General features: G+C 47.2%; 1 protein-coding gene across 5 annotated transcripts in view; it reads right to left on the bottom strand.

Annotated features, from left to right (window-relative positions):
* Positions 1-2,606: 2,606 nt before the first annotated feature.
* The window catches only part of LOC119167111 (uncharacterized), a 37,104-nt gene continuing 21,997 nt past the window's right edge, over positions 2,607-17,713 (bottom strand). The window contains exons 1-3 of one of the 5 annotated variants that reach the window (XM_075867054.1): positions 11,743-12,036; positions 10,833-11,064; positions 2,607-4,470 (exon numbers count right to left, since the gene is read on the bottom strand). In XM_075867054.1, coding sequence (XP_075723169.1) covers positions 2,900-4,470; positions 10,833-11,061 — 1,800 coding nt within the window. In that variant the 5' untranslated portion in view covers positions 11,062-11,064; positions 11,743-12,036 and the 3' untranslated portion in view covers positions 2,607-2,899. Of the gene's footprint in view, positions 4,471-10,412; positions 10,601-10,832; positions 11,065-11,742; positions 12,037-17,713 lie in introns of those variants that run through there. The other 4 variants (XM_075867059.1, XM_075867055.1, XM_075867056.1 and 1 more) reach the window with 4 other exon arrangements.

Consider the following 17,713-nt stretch of genomic DNA (forward strand, 5'->3'; position numbering starts at 1 on the left):
AGTTCAGAGGTAGCATTTTGTACAACCGCTGTCCTGGGTGAATAGGCATGAACATTCAATGTGCTCTTTACTGAAAAGCTTTGTGGGCACAAGTGGCATTTATACAGCCACTCAGCCGTGTGGAGCAGCAGGTGAGCATTCAATTTGCCATTTACTATTTACTAAGATGCTTTCGGGGCACAAGTGACATTTACAGGGCCGCTCGCCGGTGTGGATACACATGTAAACATTAAATGTTGTGAAGAAGATGTGCCTGCAGCAAGCAGCATCGCCAACGCCCGGCTCTCTCGGCTCGTGCTTCGGTTCGTTGCTGTGCCGATCGCACCTCCTTCACCTCAGGCACATTTTGACTTGCTGACCAACGCTGGCATGCAGCTAAACCTGAAAAAATGCCGCTTCGCTGTACGCGAGCTCGTCATCCTAGGCCACATCGTGTCGAAGCACGGCGTATTACCTGACCCAGCAAAACTTCGAGCAGTCGCAGAATTTCCCAAGCCGACGACCATGAAGGAACTTCGCAGTTTTGTACGCCTACGCTCATATTTCCGGCGCTTTGTTCGCAATTTTGCATCCATCATGTCACCATTAACCCAGCTTCTTCGCGGTGACGTGAACCTCTCCTCCTGGTCCCCTGCATGTGACGTTGCCTTCACTACTCTGCGCCGTCTGCTCACCTCGCCACCTATTCTTCGCCACTTCGACCCGACGGCTTCTACCGAAGTGCACACCGACGCAAGCGGCGTCGGGCTAGGTGCTGTCCTCGCTCAACGAAAACCCGGCTATTCAGAATACGTTGTAGCCTACGCTAGCCGCACTCTGACGAAAGCCGAAACTAACTACAGCGTGACAGAAAAAGAGTGTTTGGCTCTGGTGTGGGCGCTTAGAAAGTTCTGGCCGTACTTATACGGCCGCCCGTTCGATCTAGTAACTGATCACCACGCGCTTTGCTGGCTCCCCATGCTGAAAGACCCTTCTGGCCTCCTTGCACGATGGGCACTCCGCATCCAGGAGTACGACATTCGCGTCGTATACCGCTGCGGACGCAAACACTCTGACGCTGACGCCCTGTCCCGCTCACCTTTGGCACCAGATCCGAGGTGCGGAAACACGTGCCTCCAGTCCTTGTCATCGTTAAATCTTGACTCAATTGCCACCGAACTTCGTGACCCGTGGATCACATCTCTTCTCGAATATCTATCCGGTACGCCCAACTTTCCGGTATCTCGATCCCTCTGACATCAAGCTTTCAATTTTGCCATGAACGATCAACTTCTCCATCGACGCAACTACTCTCCTGATGGCTGCCGGTGGCTACTTGTCATTCCACGCACTTTACGATCGCAGGTATGCGCCTTTCTTCACGAAGATCTACAATGTGGCCACGCAAGGTTTTTCAAAACATATGAACGCCTTCGTCATCGCTATTACTGGCGCGGCATGTACAATTTTGTACGCAAATTTATCAGTGCTGTCCTGACTGCCAGCGACGCAAATCAACACCACTACGTACGACTGGCGAATTGCAGCCTCTTCCGTGCCCTGCCAAGCCATTTGATCGCGTTGGCGTTGACCTCTACGGCCCCCTTCCATCGACACCAGATGGCAATCGGTGGATTATAGTGGCGGCCGACCATCTAACACGCTACGCCGAAACAGCCGCTTTACCGAGCGCTACCGCTCAGGTTGTCGCCTGTTTCATTTTACGTCAATTTATCCTTCGACATGGCGCACCTCGAGAGCTCCTTAGTGACAGAGGCCGCGCTTTCCTCTCCGAGGTCGTCGAAGCTCTGCTTTCGGAATGCCACGTCATTCATCGGAAAACGACAGCATACCACCCGCAGACTAATGGGCTAACGGAACGGTTTAACCGCACGCTGGGCGATATACTCTCAATGTACGTGGTATCTAATTATAGCAACTGGGACAGTGTTCTCCCATACGTCACATTCGCATACAATACTGCAATACAAACAACCACGGGATTTTCACCTTTCTTTCTTCTTTATGGACGTGACCCTTCCCATACAATTGATACTCTACTTCCCTACCGTCCTGATGCTTCCGAATGTCCACCTATCCCCGATGCTGCTCGCAAGCCGAAGAGTGCCGCCAGCTCGCCCGTGCATTCACCTCAGACGAGCAGCAACGCCAGAAAGAAAACCATTGCACCTCTCTTCCGGATCCCAACTATGCCCCAGGGTCTCTCGTGTGGCTTGCCATCCCATACCAAACTCCGGGACTCTCATCAAAACTTGTTCCCCGGTACGAGGGGCCTTACACCGTTTTAGCGAAAACCTCTGCGGTTAATTACCCAATTGAGCCAGTTTCCCGATCGGATGACATGCGCCGGCGTGCACGTGACATCGTCCATGTTTCCCGCCAAAAACCGTATCATGAGCCTCTCCCTGAAACTTCTTATGTCGCCAGGATGGCTCCTTTTTCAGCGGGGGCGATTGTGAAGAAGAAGATGTGCCTGCAGCAAGCAGCATCGCCAACGCCCGGCTCTCTCGGCTCGTGCTTCGGTTCGTTGCTGTGCCGATTGCTGCACGGTTCTTCACGCTGTCTCGTCGCTGTCTTTAACGGCTAATAAACCTCCTCACAATGTGTTCTTATCTGAGAAGCTTTGGGGGCATATGCGACATTTATATGGCTGCTCACTCATGTGGACATGCAGAAAAACAGCTAATTCGCTCTCAGCTAAAAAGCTTTGGGCGCACAAGTGGCATTTATAAGGCCGCTCCCCTGTGTGGATACGCATGAGAACATTCCATGTGCTATTATTTTAAAAGCTTTGAGGATACGTGGCATTTATATAGTTGCTCGCCCGTGTGGACACGCAGATGAACATTCAACATGCGCTTTCCTGAGAAGCTTCGGGTACATAAATGGAATTACGTGGTCATTTGTTTGAGTGGGTTCGCAGGTGATCATTTAATGTCTTCTTTACTGAAAAGCTTAGAGGACATAAGTTGCACTTATATGGCCGCTCCCCAGTGTGAACACGCATGTGAACATTTAATGTAGATTTGGAACTGAAGCTTTTGTTGCATACAAGGCATTTATAAGGCTGTTTGCCTGTGTGGGTGTTCAGATGAGCATTCAAGTTGCTCTTTGCTGAGAAGCTTTGTGGACACAAGTGGCACTTATATGGCCGCTCGCCTGTGTGGACACGCTGGTGAAGTTTCAATGAGCTACTTTGAGAGAAGCTCTGGGGGCACAAGCGGCATTTGTATGGCCGCTCGCCCGTGTGGACACGCAGGTGAACAGTCAATACAGATTTTCGGCAGAAGCTTTGCATGCACAAGTGGCATTTAAACGGCCGCTCCCCCGTGTGAAAACGCAGGTGATCGATCAATGTGCTGTTTGCTGAGAAGCTTTTGGGGCACAAGTGGCATTTATGAGGCCGCTGGCCTGTGTGGATACGCATGTGAACATTCAATGCGCTCTTATCTGAGAAGCTTTGTGAACACACGCGGCATTCATATGGCCGCTCGCCCGTGTGGACACGCTGATGAAGTTTAAATGAGGTACTTTGAGAGAAGTTTTGGGGGCACAAGTGGCATTTATAAGGCCGCTCGCCTGTGTGGATACGCATGTGAACGTTCAATGTGCTCTTATGCGAAAAGCTTTGGTGGCACACGCCGCATTTATATGGCCGTTCGCCCGTGTGGACACGCAAGTGAACATTGAGTGTGCTGTTTTCCGAGAAGCTCTGGGGGCACAAGTGGCACTTATACGGCCGCTCATTTGTGTGCGTGCGCATGTGAACATTCAATACGTACTTTGATGGGAAGCTTTTGGTGCACGAATTGCATTTATATGGCCGCTCTCCCGTGTGGGTGCGCACGTGATCATCAAGTGAGCGCTTTACTAAAAAGCTTTTAGGGCACAAATGGCACTTATATGGCTGCAGAGACCTGTGGGAGCGCAGGTGAGCATTCAACGTGGATTCTTGATAAAATCTTTTGAGACACAAATGGCATTTATGTGGCCGCTCACTTTTGTGGGCACGCACGTGATCAGTCAATGTGCTCTTTGCTGAGAAGCTTTGGGCGCACAAATGGCACTTGTACGGGGGACCCTCAGTGTGCACACACAGATGAACATTCAATGCGGGTCCTCGAGAAAAGCTTCGCGGGCACATGTGGCATTTATAGAATCGCTCGCCTGCGTGAGTGCACAGGTGATAATTCAATTTCTCCTTTACTGAGAAGCTTCGGGGGCACAAATGGCATTTGTGTTTCCGCTCGCCCGTGTGGGTGCGCAAGTGTCTCGCTAATGCGGAGCTGTGTTTGCAGCTGTGCGGGCACAAGTGGCATTGGTATGGCCGTTCGCCTGTATGAACCCTGACGTGCTGTTTCAGGTGGGTTGAATGATGAGTCACGTAGCCGCAAAAGCTGCAGGTGTGAAGGGTCCCCTGATGCAATCTTTCAGCATCCATAGCTGCTTGATCGATGCAATACCGTGAAGCTGCAAAAAAAAAAAAGCAAGCACTTGAAAAGAAACTGCATTTAAATATGAAAGTTTGACATGACAGCAGCATTTCATTGTTATGACTTATGCCGTGCTGAAGAAACCTCAATTTAGAAGCGCCTGGCATTCTCTAATGTGTAGCTGAATACACGCACACAAGTACTTGAGCATTTCACCTCTGTAGCCTTGTTAGTAGCTGTCACTGTAGTTGTCAGCAGTTGTCTGTAGTTATCAGCAACAAAGCACACCTGGTGAGCCTTTATATTATTTGCTCGATATGTCCATACAGGTGACTTTTTAGGTACAGAGTTAGAGAAAGAAACTGTTTCCATAACATATAAACTACACTCAAAATAGTTTCTTACACCATTTCCTGTCACCTGAAAGAGGTTCCAGCAAAAGAACCTACTGAAGTATGGAGAGCATATACATAAGCATTATAGAACAAGATTATACTAATACAAGTTGAACCATGTAGTATAGCATGCATTCAATGTAAGTGGAACAGCCGTTCTCTTGATAGTAATGTTCTCATGACATGGTCACCCAACAATTGACGGTTTTCGGCAGAAAACGAAGGTAGAGGGTAACATATTCCAGCGCAAGTGTAAAAATTGGACTGAAAGATTATTTCAGTGCAAAATAAGCCATAGAAGTCATCGGCTGTAAACTCTGCCCACAGACGGCCATCGCCATTTTGTCATGGCGTGCGTGACGTCACAAGCCGAAGGAGTAGTGTCGTCGTCTGCAACGAAACAGCACGCAGTCAGTGTTGCGAGTGTTGCCGCGTGGTCTGCACGTGTCAGTGGCTTGAAAGTGTTGCATGTGTGTTACCGATACCATCACCATATGCGACGACGTGCACGTTGCGCATTTTCACTTCGACTCCAATGCCACCGGCTCAAGCGAAGAAGAAAGCCTCGAAGACTGTGTGAACCAAGATGCCAACGACCTCGCCATTGTGGCAGACGTTGCGAACGGATTTCCCCAACGATAAGTAGCCTTATTTGAAGCTTGAAATGCGGGGGTCCGTCGACGCTGCATTCACGAGCAAGTGTTATTTAGCACCGTGAAATTGGCAAAACGTGCAGATTTTCGTTGGCTAGCCTACGTGTATGCACGACTTTCAGTGCTGAACACAATAAATACGTGGTTGTAGCAATGCTGCACGTTGGGATCATTGTTTTTCCATCAGTTCTTGCGTGCGGCATATACAAACATAAACCAAAGTGAACAGCATGTCAGTACAGCGCTAGGGCTCCTCACAATATACATTTTGACAGAATCTGTGCTTGAACTCTGTCGGTTGCATTCCGTTCTAATAAAGAAAAAAATTCAAGTGTGAAGCTGAACCATGGCAATGCCTGCAAGGAGTTTCAATAAAAAATATTTATCCTTAGTGGCAAACGGCACATGCATTGCACATTTACAGAACACTTTTTGACCTTCGATATTGCTTGCTTCTAGTACCAGCGCTACATGGGTGAGGCGGCGCCATTGCGTCAACCTCTGAAAGTCATTTAGTTCCCGTGGCAAGTAGAACGCAGAAAAAAATTCGGCAGACCCCACGTACCTGGGAATCCACGTTATGCGGAGCATGCGGAGGGAAGTTGACCGTGTTGGAATTTTTTTTATTGAGCGACACGTCAAAAAATGACCCTAAATTTATGTGCAAATGTTACACGCATAGATATCTGTTCAAGAGCTGCAGATGTTTATATAACCAGTTCCTTGCACTTGCGCAACGGTGTGAACTGAAACATGCGCGTTAGCAACACCAAAAACTGATATGAAGCGCTGATGCTCGCGAAGATGCTAGCACCGGACACTGCTACATAAATCACCTTCAGCGCAATTTACCTAACCACAATTGACGTTAACCCGACGTGATAGTGGTATCAAAGGAGTACATATGTAATGTTTATGAAATTGTGTAGGCAACACTGACCACTATTGATGTTTCACGAAGATTAGCATCTGTATTTGAAAAGTAGTTCCGAGACCCGGCATAGCTCTGTGGTAATATACTTCATTGTCACGCAGAATGTTTGGGTTCGATTCCAGCTGGGACTCTGATATTTATACTTTACATTCGTCGGGTCGACGCTAGCGATGTCAGGTACTTGTTAAGGCTCGTGCGTTTTAAATTTGCCCATGTGTGTTCTCGTCGTTCCTCGGTAGATACTAAGTGTCAAACACCTGTGGCTCATACCCGCATACCAGCGGCACATACCCACTCGAGGGTATGTGCCACTGACTGGCGCGCGCGGACGTAGGCGATGGGATTGTGACATTATTCATGTCTTGACCAGCGTGTCATAATCATCAAAGCATTATACCCTCCCAGGCTAACTTTGGTTCACGCCAAGTAAAGGGGGTGACCACGAGAGCACCCATTTATAAGGTGGCTAGATAGATAGATAGATATAAATAGATAGATAGATATAGATAGATAGATAGATATAGATAGATAGACAGATATGCTCAAAGTTGCCGAAGTTGCGCTAAGAAATGCTTCGCATTTAAAAGTTCGATTGCGAGCGCAGCTGACCACGAAACACGATCGTCCTCCAGAATGCAGACTTTGTAGCAGCTCGCCCTGCAAGCGGTTAATGTTGTCAGGGCTAGCGATCGCGCCAGTGTTGTCCGACTCTCAGTCCCCTTGCTCGTTTATAAAAATATTCGATTATAAATGAACGGCTCGACAAAATTCGCTCAAATTTCACCAGCTTGTTTGTGAGCGTACAAGAATCAACTCGCACAACACAGATTATGGTTGAAAATTGGGTGTTATGACACCTTTACCACTGCATTACTCTTTAGCCATGAAATATTCCTAACACATAAAATGCGGTCACGAATTGCATCGAAATTTCGAGCTCGGTACACTGTCACATCTAATTAGTGCTTAACAGTGGCTATTTGTTCCAGAGTACGAAATAGATAAGTATTAGCTATATAAAATAGCTTTGTTCATTACATGTGCCGAAAGAGTGCATATTTCATAAAGCTTTTTGTGAAACCATAATTTAATGTACATGCTGCATATCTTTCATCTATCTATCTATTTATACAAATATTTGCCGCACCACGAGGGCATTACTGCAGGGGAGCAATTCAGCAAGAAATAATAGCATAACAAAATATGTGAAAACTTACATTAAAAGATGAAGATATGAGCAAATTACAATTCAACGAATACAGCATAGAAAAGTGGCAACACACACAAATCAATCATCTTGAGTGCAGGCAAAATTTCATCAAGAAGAAGAAAAGAGAGGAAACAGCAAAAGCAAAGGAGATGGGTTGTTTACAGCTCATGGGAGATTAAAATGTAACACGATTAGAACTGGGATAATTTTTTACATTTATTTACAATTAGATACACCCTTAGGAAGTTATTCCATGCATATTACATAGATAAAATGAAAAAACCAAAATTAAGTATACACAAGAAGCCAATTCTGTGTTACAGTTTGTGCACATACGGACCGCAGTCTTATCTCACTTTGGCACAATCCGCTTACTGAAGCCCAGATCTTGCCAGAAAGGGTACAGCCAGACTAGCGAAAAAGCCCATACGAGTCATGACACGCACGGCACGACTAAATGTCAGTTTCGATTTCATCAAAACAATGCGACATAACAGTGTTCCTGGCGTATTCCAAGAGTGCCCGAGATCTTATCACTCTCGCTGTGCGGTGACGCCCCTGCCGAGGTGGCCTTTGCAGTAGGGTACAAGCATGTGGCATGCCGCTAGCATTGCCGTGCCCTTAAATTAGCAAATGCGAAAGGATATAATGCAAGATGGAGAAAAATTACATGACTTAGCTGAGTAAAAACACTCTCTCTCAATATGCTACAATGGAAGGCAAAGTAGAGCCAACCTTTCACTTGTACCACTACTCAATTTGTGTTATGTGGTATGATTATAAGTAAGCCAAATGTATCACTACACTACATTTGAAAGCAAACGATTAAGCAAACTCTGATTAGAATGCTTTAGTGCCTTTCATATTGTATTCAATGGTGAAGTGAAACACGAACGTTGTCAGCGAATACCTCTGACTACAATGGAATTTGCAGCAGCGGATACATACAGGACCAGTGCATTTTAGGCAATTGGATTTCAAGAGGTTACTGTACATGCCACAATTATTATTGAAGCAGTGATATGAAACTCCAGTTTGACATCATCAGAATGCAAAATTATTACACTTTGCAATCCATGTAATGACGTCGCCAGTCTGCTGTTATGTGAACAGTGCAGTAAAAAGCAGCCTATCTGGTTGAGTGTGATGTGAGCCTTCTTGTAGAATGTAACAACTAACCTACAGGGGCCGTGTAACACTTTTTCAAGTAGCCATGGAATGAATTCACTGAAAAAGAGTATTGTTCCAAAATTCACCTCAGCAAATATTGTTGGAATTCGTCCGGTACGAGTGGAGCTACTAAGAATTGTTGCGCTCTGCAATCGCTTTCTTTCTTCTCTCGTCCCAACGAAGGTGCCGGAAGCTAAGCCGATAAGGACGATACGGGCAAGGAAAATACATCACGCGCACCTCGTAACCTTGAGCACATTTTTCTTTTTCTTTGAATACGTGGCTTTTTCAGTGTGATCGCACACACATGCAGCGGATAAGTCGCGGCCTCCCGTGGTGATCCTTGTAACTACCGCGTGGCCATGGAACTTGATAGTAGTGTTTGTAGGAGGTGTATGCACTGAGGCTCGCATAGACACTGGTGCTGCCGTTTCAACTATTCGTGCTCATTTTCGTTCCTACCTTCAAAAAATGACCACCCCTTACGGTAACCCACCTCTTTGTGCGGCAACCAACGCCATCATCGGTCCACTTGCACAGTGTACGGTTCATGTCTACACAGAAGGCATTCGTCATCCCACTACTTTTGTGGTATTTCGTGAGTGCGCCCACAAACTCATTCCGAAGTGCATCCTCTTCCATTTCTTGTCATCAGCGCATCCGAATGTCCCGAACACTTCGTCCCTTGAACAAGAAGGGCGATGCCCCATGTCCCCACTTCAAATTTTGTACTTATACCATTGATCGAAGAGTTTATGAGCGTTAATTCCACGAGCACTGTGGATAGCGATGTACTTGTCTACCTTACCGCCATAGCCTATGTAGAGGCGATTACACCAGGGCTTATTGGTTTCTCCGACGAGTATGCCCATCTGACTGCCTTAAATCAAACTCCCGAATATTTACTGCTACCCTGTGCTTTAACAGTCGCTTGCACGGTCAACATTCAGCCTGTTACGATTGTTGCTCTTCCAAGCGACAACTAAAGCAATGTATCAAAGTCAATATCACCGCCACTCAATGCCCCTTCTACACCTCTGTCGGCAATCATAAGCATTGACCTAACACCTGGCCAAACTGAAGATTTGCTCGCCCTGTTGAATTGACAATGTTCTCTATTCGACGTGAACTCGCCCGTCCTTTGCATGACCACCACTGCTACTCACATCATCCAGACTGACGGTTTTCGTGTTGCACATCAGCGTCCACATCGTGTCCTAGGCAGAATGCAAGATATAGAGGAAAGCATCTCGGACAAGCTATGGCAAAACATCACACGTCCTTTCTCGAGTCCCTGGTCATCCCTAGTTGTTCTTGTCCACAAAAAAAGATGAAACAGTTTGTTCGTGTGTCAATTACTGTGCGCTAAACAAAATAACACGCAAAGATGTTTATCCTCTGCCCCAGACCGACGACGCACTGAATTCATAACGCGGTGCAGAGTATTTCTATAGCCTTGACAAGAAGGGCTATAAAACACACAGAAACAACAGAAAGGCATAACACGACATCGGCAACGAAAGAGCATCATAGACGACGAAGACGATGAAAGTGCAGGTGCTCGTGTTGTTGTTGCTGCTGTTCTATTTTGGCTGCAGCTGCCTCTGACTCTCCCTGTATATTTTGTAAATATATTTATTTCATGCATTCTCTCACCCCCGTAACAATACTCTGCACCGTGAAAAGCTTTTATAGCCAGGCAAGAAATTTCTACACGAATCTCCAGCAAGGCGGGAGACGGCGAGGCTTTGGCAAGAACTGTGGCAACTGCTGGCGGGGACCTCACATAGCAGCTGCCGTAGGCGCTGCAAACAAGGCCGTTAGTAATTATACAAAAGTTTTGTCAGTGATTGTACAAAGTGCTCACTAATTCATTTTGTGGGTGAGTGAGCACTCCTGCTCAAAAAAAAAAAAAAAGTCACCTGCACCTACTTCGTCACCCCCAAGAATTGATTGATACGTAGGGTTTAACGTCCCAAAACCACCATATGATTATGAGAGACGCCAACCACGAAGAATAGTCAAAACACAACGCACCTTTTACGTCTTCCCGCTCTTCTGAAGGAACGCACTTGTCGTCGGTGTCAAACTCCCTTTTACAGAGCATTCTGGCACTGCTTGTCTGGTCATTTCTTTTTGTGTCCATATTTTCCTTTGTGTCCATTCGAAAGCACTTGTCGTCAGAGTCAAACCCACCACAAAGATTCCTGGCCCCGCTTGTCTCACCTTCATTTCTTTTTGTGTCCACGTTTTCCTTTGTGTCCATTACCTGTAAGGTTTGGACAATTGAACTGTTTGAATGACAGTGATAAACAACCTTGTGTCTACAGCTACACACAAGCACAAAGGATCTGTGAGTGATAATGCCAGGCAGCATAGTCAAGGGGCCTAGAGAGTGCTCCCATTTTCTGGGTTGAACATAAAGGTGACAAGAACACCCCGCCCCCACCTCCCTCAATAAAAAAAACCGGGGAGGGAGGGGAGAGCCGCATCTCTCTTGTCACTCCCAAGAACAGTAAAAACACAACATGCAAGTTTCCCGCCTCCCTGCTCCCCCGAAGGAACGCACTTGTCGTGGGTGTCCTACCCACTTCTGGCAGCGCTAGTCTCACCGTCTTCGTTCGCGCTTGTGTCCGTGTTTTTTAGCGTTTTGGAATAGCGCACCGCGACCCCTTGCGGTGCGGTCGCTGCCACTACGCATGCGTCGTAACGCGGTCCGCCTTTCGCGTTCGCGGCCTGCACGCAGAAAATCCGAAATAGTGGGCGGCCTGAGCGACCCGCAAACTCTGATTTCGAGGTTTCGGTGCCGCTGCGATAGTGCGTTGCGGCTTACAGGAAGGCAAACGCTATTCTAAAACTCACATGGCGCCAGCCATGCCCGCAGCGCCAGCAAGCGTTACTTCTAAAGCTCCCTATTAACTACGGAACATCAACAAAGAGCACTTACGGAAGGTGAAGTACTCCACACTCAGCGTTGCGACGAAGTTCCTAGAACGAACCGGTCAACTTGGACCACGGTACAGGCGTACTGCGGTACTGCCGCAACTTGGCGAAGAGACGCTGAACACGCTTAGAAACGCAAAGACGCGAGCCACCAAAACAATCATCCAAGCTGCAGTTGAATCTCAACCTCCCCCTTCAATGCGTCCCACGGTAGTGCCACAGAACACCATTGTCCGCGTCCCTCTCGGCCTGTGAGATACTGAGAGCGCTCCTTCTCTTTCAAGCGCCGTGGTCAGCGCTGACCACGACCTACTGTACTCCTGACCTGCCCAGCTGGCGGCGGTCTACGAAGCTGCTTGCGCCGGCTCGGATTCCGAACTTCGCCGCCTAGGGGAGCTCGAGTTACCCCAGCTGAGCGCTGGTGAATGCATGGGTTGCCACCGGTTAGAGAAGAGTTTCATCACGCATTAAGTATATGTGGCGGCTATCTTGAATCATTTTAACTCACGTGACTTTGAGAATCTTCTTTTGCACTTTAGTTGACATTTCAGTGCATTATTTTTCAAATAGATTCGCAAATCAGGTACAAACACATGTATCAGCGTGCAAAACAAGAAAGAATAACGACGAAGACAGGTTGTAAAAAGCGGCGCTGGCCACCAAATGTTTATTTAACTCATGATACCAGCTATATGTGTATACAATGATAGACTTGTTGCCGTCGGATTAAACTCAGCCGGCTTGAATTTACTGTCTGGGCAAGAAAGGGCGAGGACTACGACAGTTGGCAGTGTCCGCGGCAACCGGCGCGCATAGAAAACAACCCAATAGAGATAATTTTGCGCATAAATACCTTCGTCTCGGATGGCAAATGTAGATCGCAGGTACAGGAATAATCAGTTAAAGACACTATGCAATTGCTTTGAAACGAAACAGCACTTAAAATCACTTATTCAATGCTAATTCTTCACACAATGGGTTTGTTTCAAAACCTAGTTGCATAACCACATGTAGTGACATGGTTTCCATTTGTGCACTCATGTCATCTTTCTTTTTTTTTTTTTTGTTAATAAACAGTTGTGAGTATAGCGCGTCGACGTTTACTTTCTTGAGGTTGTTGGTTTATTTTTTTTTCGCTAATATGCGTTTCAGTCTGTCATGCACCACCAACCAGCCCAGCAACTCACTCTTTTAGAGACACGTAGTCCTTTACAACACAGAAATCACCTTGATCTGTTTTTCACGGACCTCGGTCACTGAAAACTCGTGAAAAGTCCCATCAGGAGTCTTCCCTAGCCTTGATTCGCAGTAAGGCACGCAGCACACTACCATCGTGACGGTTACTTTGCACCAAGAAACCTTGCTTCGCTGGTGTACAAACTGCACCGACCTGCACGCTTCTGTCGCAGCTCGTGCCGAGCTGCCGAGCTGCGACAGGTAGCGAAAGATCGTCATTATGAAGTTCATTCAAAAAGAGGTTTTGATTCATTTTAATTGTCCAGAGTGTATGTACGCGTAAACATTGCTGCTTTTCTCTCAGCGTCACGCGAACAGAGGAAAAAAAAAAAAAGCGCGGTGACCCATGTTTTGGCCGCCAGCAACCAGTGCGGTTGAGGTAAGTTGCAGCGCTACAGGGCGCATAGCGGTAGGCACCAATACCAAAAAGGGCGTGCTGGCGCTTGGCTCGCTGGGCAGGTCAGTAAAATACAGAAGGTCGTGATTTGTACAAGAACATTGCATCACGGTAGACAGCGCTGCCATCGCAAGCGACTCAAAATTGCAAAATGTAATATGTTATTAAGGAGAGAAAAAAACAAAATGCAGTCAAAGAAGTTCTGTGAATCTGTTCTTTGAACGCAAGTAATAATGCGGGAAGAACGCTTTATGCTGTGTTCGAAGAGTATTTAGTGTCTGTATGCACTGTGCGCAAGACTGTACTTGTGCAAGTTTTTCTTTTTTTTCTAACTTTTTCTGTCCCAACGCTTCTCCTCTATTTATCTCAATCGCTTCTCAAATATTGTAGCAAACTATGGCGCTACAAAACAGATTTAAGACTTTTAAAACAGCTACTACAAATACAATGAATATTGAATTAATGATCAAAAGGCTGCCGCATGGCGGCCACCTTGATTTTGCGCCACTCGCGCCATATTCCAAATTATCGACATTGCTTATTTTAAGAGAGGGAATTCCTTTCTCCGAGCTTCTTTCAAAGTGTCTTCATTCCGAAGCAGTGGGAACACGGGGTACCCCACAGGGAGCAGTGTTATCACCACTCCTTTTCAACATTGCTATGATGCGCCTTCCAAGCGAATGGGCCAGGGTGGAAGGCACACAACACGCAGTATATGCGGACGATATTACAATCTGGACCACTGAAGGGAGCCTTGGTGAAATGCAGGAACGCTTCAGCAGGCCGCATCCATAGTCGAGGCGTATGCCAACGATTGTGGACTCCAATGTGCTCCAAACAAATCAGAGCTTCTGCACGTTAGAGCGAAGCCAAGAGATAAGTCAGCCATACACATCTCCCTGTCTGGGGTTCCCATCAGAGAGGTGGAGGAGCTCCGGATTCTGGGCCTGTTCATTCACCACAGACTCAGACCGGACTCCACTATAGCGAAACTCAAGAGAATAGGCGAACAGGTAGGGCGCATGATCCACCGCGTTTCCAACAAGCGGGGTGGTCTGCGGGGCAGGGACGCGCTTCGGCTCGCCCATGCCTTCGTGACTAGCCGGATCCTCTACGCCGTCCCATACCTTCGCACTAACAAGCAAGAAGACGAAAGAATAGATGCCATCATTCGTAAGGCTACTAAACGAGCTCTGGATCTCCCGGTGGCCACTTCCAACGCCAAACTGAGGGCGTTAGGTGTGCTCAGCTCCTACCAGGAGTTGCGGGAGGCCGACCTTATGAATCAATAAACGCGGCTCGTGCAGACGGCTCCCGGGCGCCGCCTGCTAAACCGCTTACATATACAGCACACTTGCACTGCAGAGGAGGCGGAGCGTATTCCGGAACTGTGGCGGCATATGCTCTCGGTCGCTCCACTCCCCAGTAACATAGATAAGCACACGCACGAAAGCAGAAGACAGGCGCGGGCTCGGACGCTCGAGAGGCAACACGGCTCCCGACCTGGTGTATTCTACGTAGATATACTAGCAGGGCCTTCGTCCACGGGATTTTACACGGCCTCTGTAGTTCACCGGGAAAAGCATGTCAATGGGCTCTCGTTCCGAGCACAAAATCCAGAGCGCGCTGAGAAAGTCGCGATAGCGCTTGCTGCTGCGGACCCCAACTCGAAAGTTATCATCACGGACTCCCGGAAAGCATGTACTCATTACTTGGTAGGAGAGATATCCCCCCTAGCCAGCCAAATTCTAAAACGGGCTCTCGCTGATCCAGCCCCGAAACGCATCGTATGGGCTCCTGGCCATCAGGGCTTACGAGGTAATGAGGCCGCTCACGAGGCCGCTCGAGCGCTTACCCACCGGGCTCCTCACTTTGGCTCTTATGACTCGGAGGCCAATACACCGCTGCTGCGGTTCAAAGAAATTCTGACCTATTATCGTCACACTCACCGCCTTTACCCCGCTCCTGCAAAGGGGCTGAGTAAGGCGGAAGAGCGAACTCTAAGGCGCCTGCAGACAGGTACTCTACTCTGTCCTGCAATCCTAAAGCATTTCGATGCGAACACAGATGGGCGGTGCCCACACTGTGGGGAGACGTGTGATATCTTCCACATGGTATGGGCATGTCCGAAAAATCCCCACCTACTCCCTTCCCCTACCCCTTCCCGAGAGGCATGGGAGACTGCCCTCCTCAACTGCTCATCACTAGAGTCTCAACCGGCTCTGGTGAGACGGGCGCGAGTAGGGGCCTCGTCATGCGGTGTCCAGGACTAAGGACGCCGACCATGTAGCAGGGTCATGCTTTGGCCCCGTACCTCTCTCTTTTATAATAAATGTTTTGCACCATCATCATCATCCGAAGCAGCTTGATTTATTCGTAGCAAATTTCCATAGAGAAATTTGTATACAAGGGTTGAACAGCTGAAGTATACAGCGCCTAGCCTTGTATGCATTCTTCTGCTCATTCCCAGATAACATTACGCCATAGGGTAAAGGAATCTCATCACTGTGACTCATCAGTGTTCTCCATTGGAGGGGCAACTGCCTCCCCACTGAGCCTATTTTACAAGTCTTCCTTTAGGTTGCAGTCCAAAATAGGTCACTATAAATACATAAATGATAATTACGTTTCGACCTAAGTGTTTCTCCCAAAGGCTTTGTTTTAATTCACTGCTCTTGATATAGCAATATAGAACTTGTGGGAGCAACGATATACAAATTACTTACCAGGTCATGTACGACGACAGATACACAAAGAGCTCTCGTGAGTTGAGGGACCAGATTCCAACCATGTGTGCTGCTGTCGTGCCTTATACAAAAAGTAAAGTTGTTTTAAATAACTCTGGCATGCACTTTTTCATGATGACCATGGGATAAGACGAATGCAGAGTGTTAGTATGAAGATCAGGGGATCATAATATGTGCTTTGCATTAAGTCTAAACACATACGAATTTAATATTTTGGAATCTGTGGATCCTGACAATAGGAATCGCACAGTGAGATTGCTGTGATCTGTCATAAGTAATAAACTATCTTTTGCCAGCAGTCACAGGCTTAAGTTTTCTTCGTGGACATGAACTGGACTCCGCATAATGCAGTGAAGAGTGTATACCACCCGGAAGGGTTGCCTAGGAGCCCGTGTCGTCGCGATGCGGTTGGACCTCCACGTCTCAATGTGGCTGCAGCCCTCGGGGTTGCATTAAAAAAAAGTAGCATTTTTTGGGACCCTCATTAAAGGGTCTCTGAAACTGTTTTTTCACATTACATTTTTTATTTGACCACTATGGGATCAAATCATTGGCACCAGAGTTCAATCGACACACCAATTATTAACGGAGCTACAAGTACTAAAAAAGTACCCTCCTCCTCCGCTTCACCTTTCACCTTTAACTGCCCTTCAACTCTTCCTTCGAGCGCTCGGGGCTAAGCTCCGCCTTCACGGCATTTGCGTCACGATGTGCGTGAAATCACATCCGCGTATATAGCGCCGCCAACTCGATACCGGCAGTCTGTGATGCGCGTTCCACAGCCAATCAGATCAGCTGGAAAGAACGATGTCAGTGGGGCAGAGCGTGTCGCTTGGTGTATGGCCAGTTGAAAACGTGTTTGGCCGAGTCGCAGCGAACTGGAGAGATTAGCAGCTCTAAAGTGTCGTAATGAATTACACTGTTTACGCAGAGAGCTCAAATCGGTCTCTAAATTATTCTTGAAACTTGGTTTACCAGCCCAATGTGTTTGTAAAAAAACGTCAAAACCGTTTCAGGGTCCCTTTAAGTTCTGTGTATGTAGAGAAAATCCCCGCTCGGATAGTCGTGGTGCCAAAACACGCAAGCTCACTACTTACAATTCAGCCCTGCCAGATATGATGTTAAGGATGAAATGCCACTAAATTGGCCACGCAATTAACACGATTTTTTTTTCTTTAGGATGAATTTATCACAAATGCTCTCCAATTTGTGCCTGTGGCTCAGTATGCATGTGCAGAAAAAAAAAAGTTTTCTTTTTTTCACGACATACTCTATGGTCCAAGCTATGCAACATAGTGAGCCGGATGTTTTCCACTGCTACTGTGGCATATCTGACAGCTGTACCATCAATAAGAATCCGCAATGGTCAACTGCCTCTGCAGAGATGCCTCCATGGTCCAACTTCATAGCATTAACTATGTTGTATTGTTTAGCTATGGAAAAAAAAAAGGGCACAGTGGTGTCTGGTAACATTAAAAAGCTCTGTTATTCATCAGTGTGTGTCTACGTGGCATATTGTTACCCTTCAGTATAAGGTGTCTTTCCTCCATAATCTACGGTTCATGGTGCCCAAGGGCTGTGTCAGGATTCTTTTT

The sequence above is a fragment of the Rhipicephalus microplus genome, chromosome 6 (assembly GCF_043290135.1).
Source record: "Rhipicephalus microplus isolate Deutch F79 chromosome 6, USDA_Rmic, whole genome shotgun sequence".
Classification (NCBI taxonomy): Eukaryota; Metazoa; Arthropoda; class Arachnida; order Ixodida; family Ixodidae; genus Rhipicephalus; species Rhipicephalus microplus.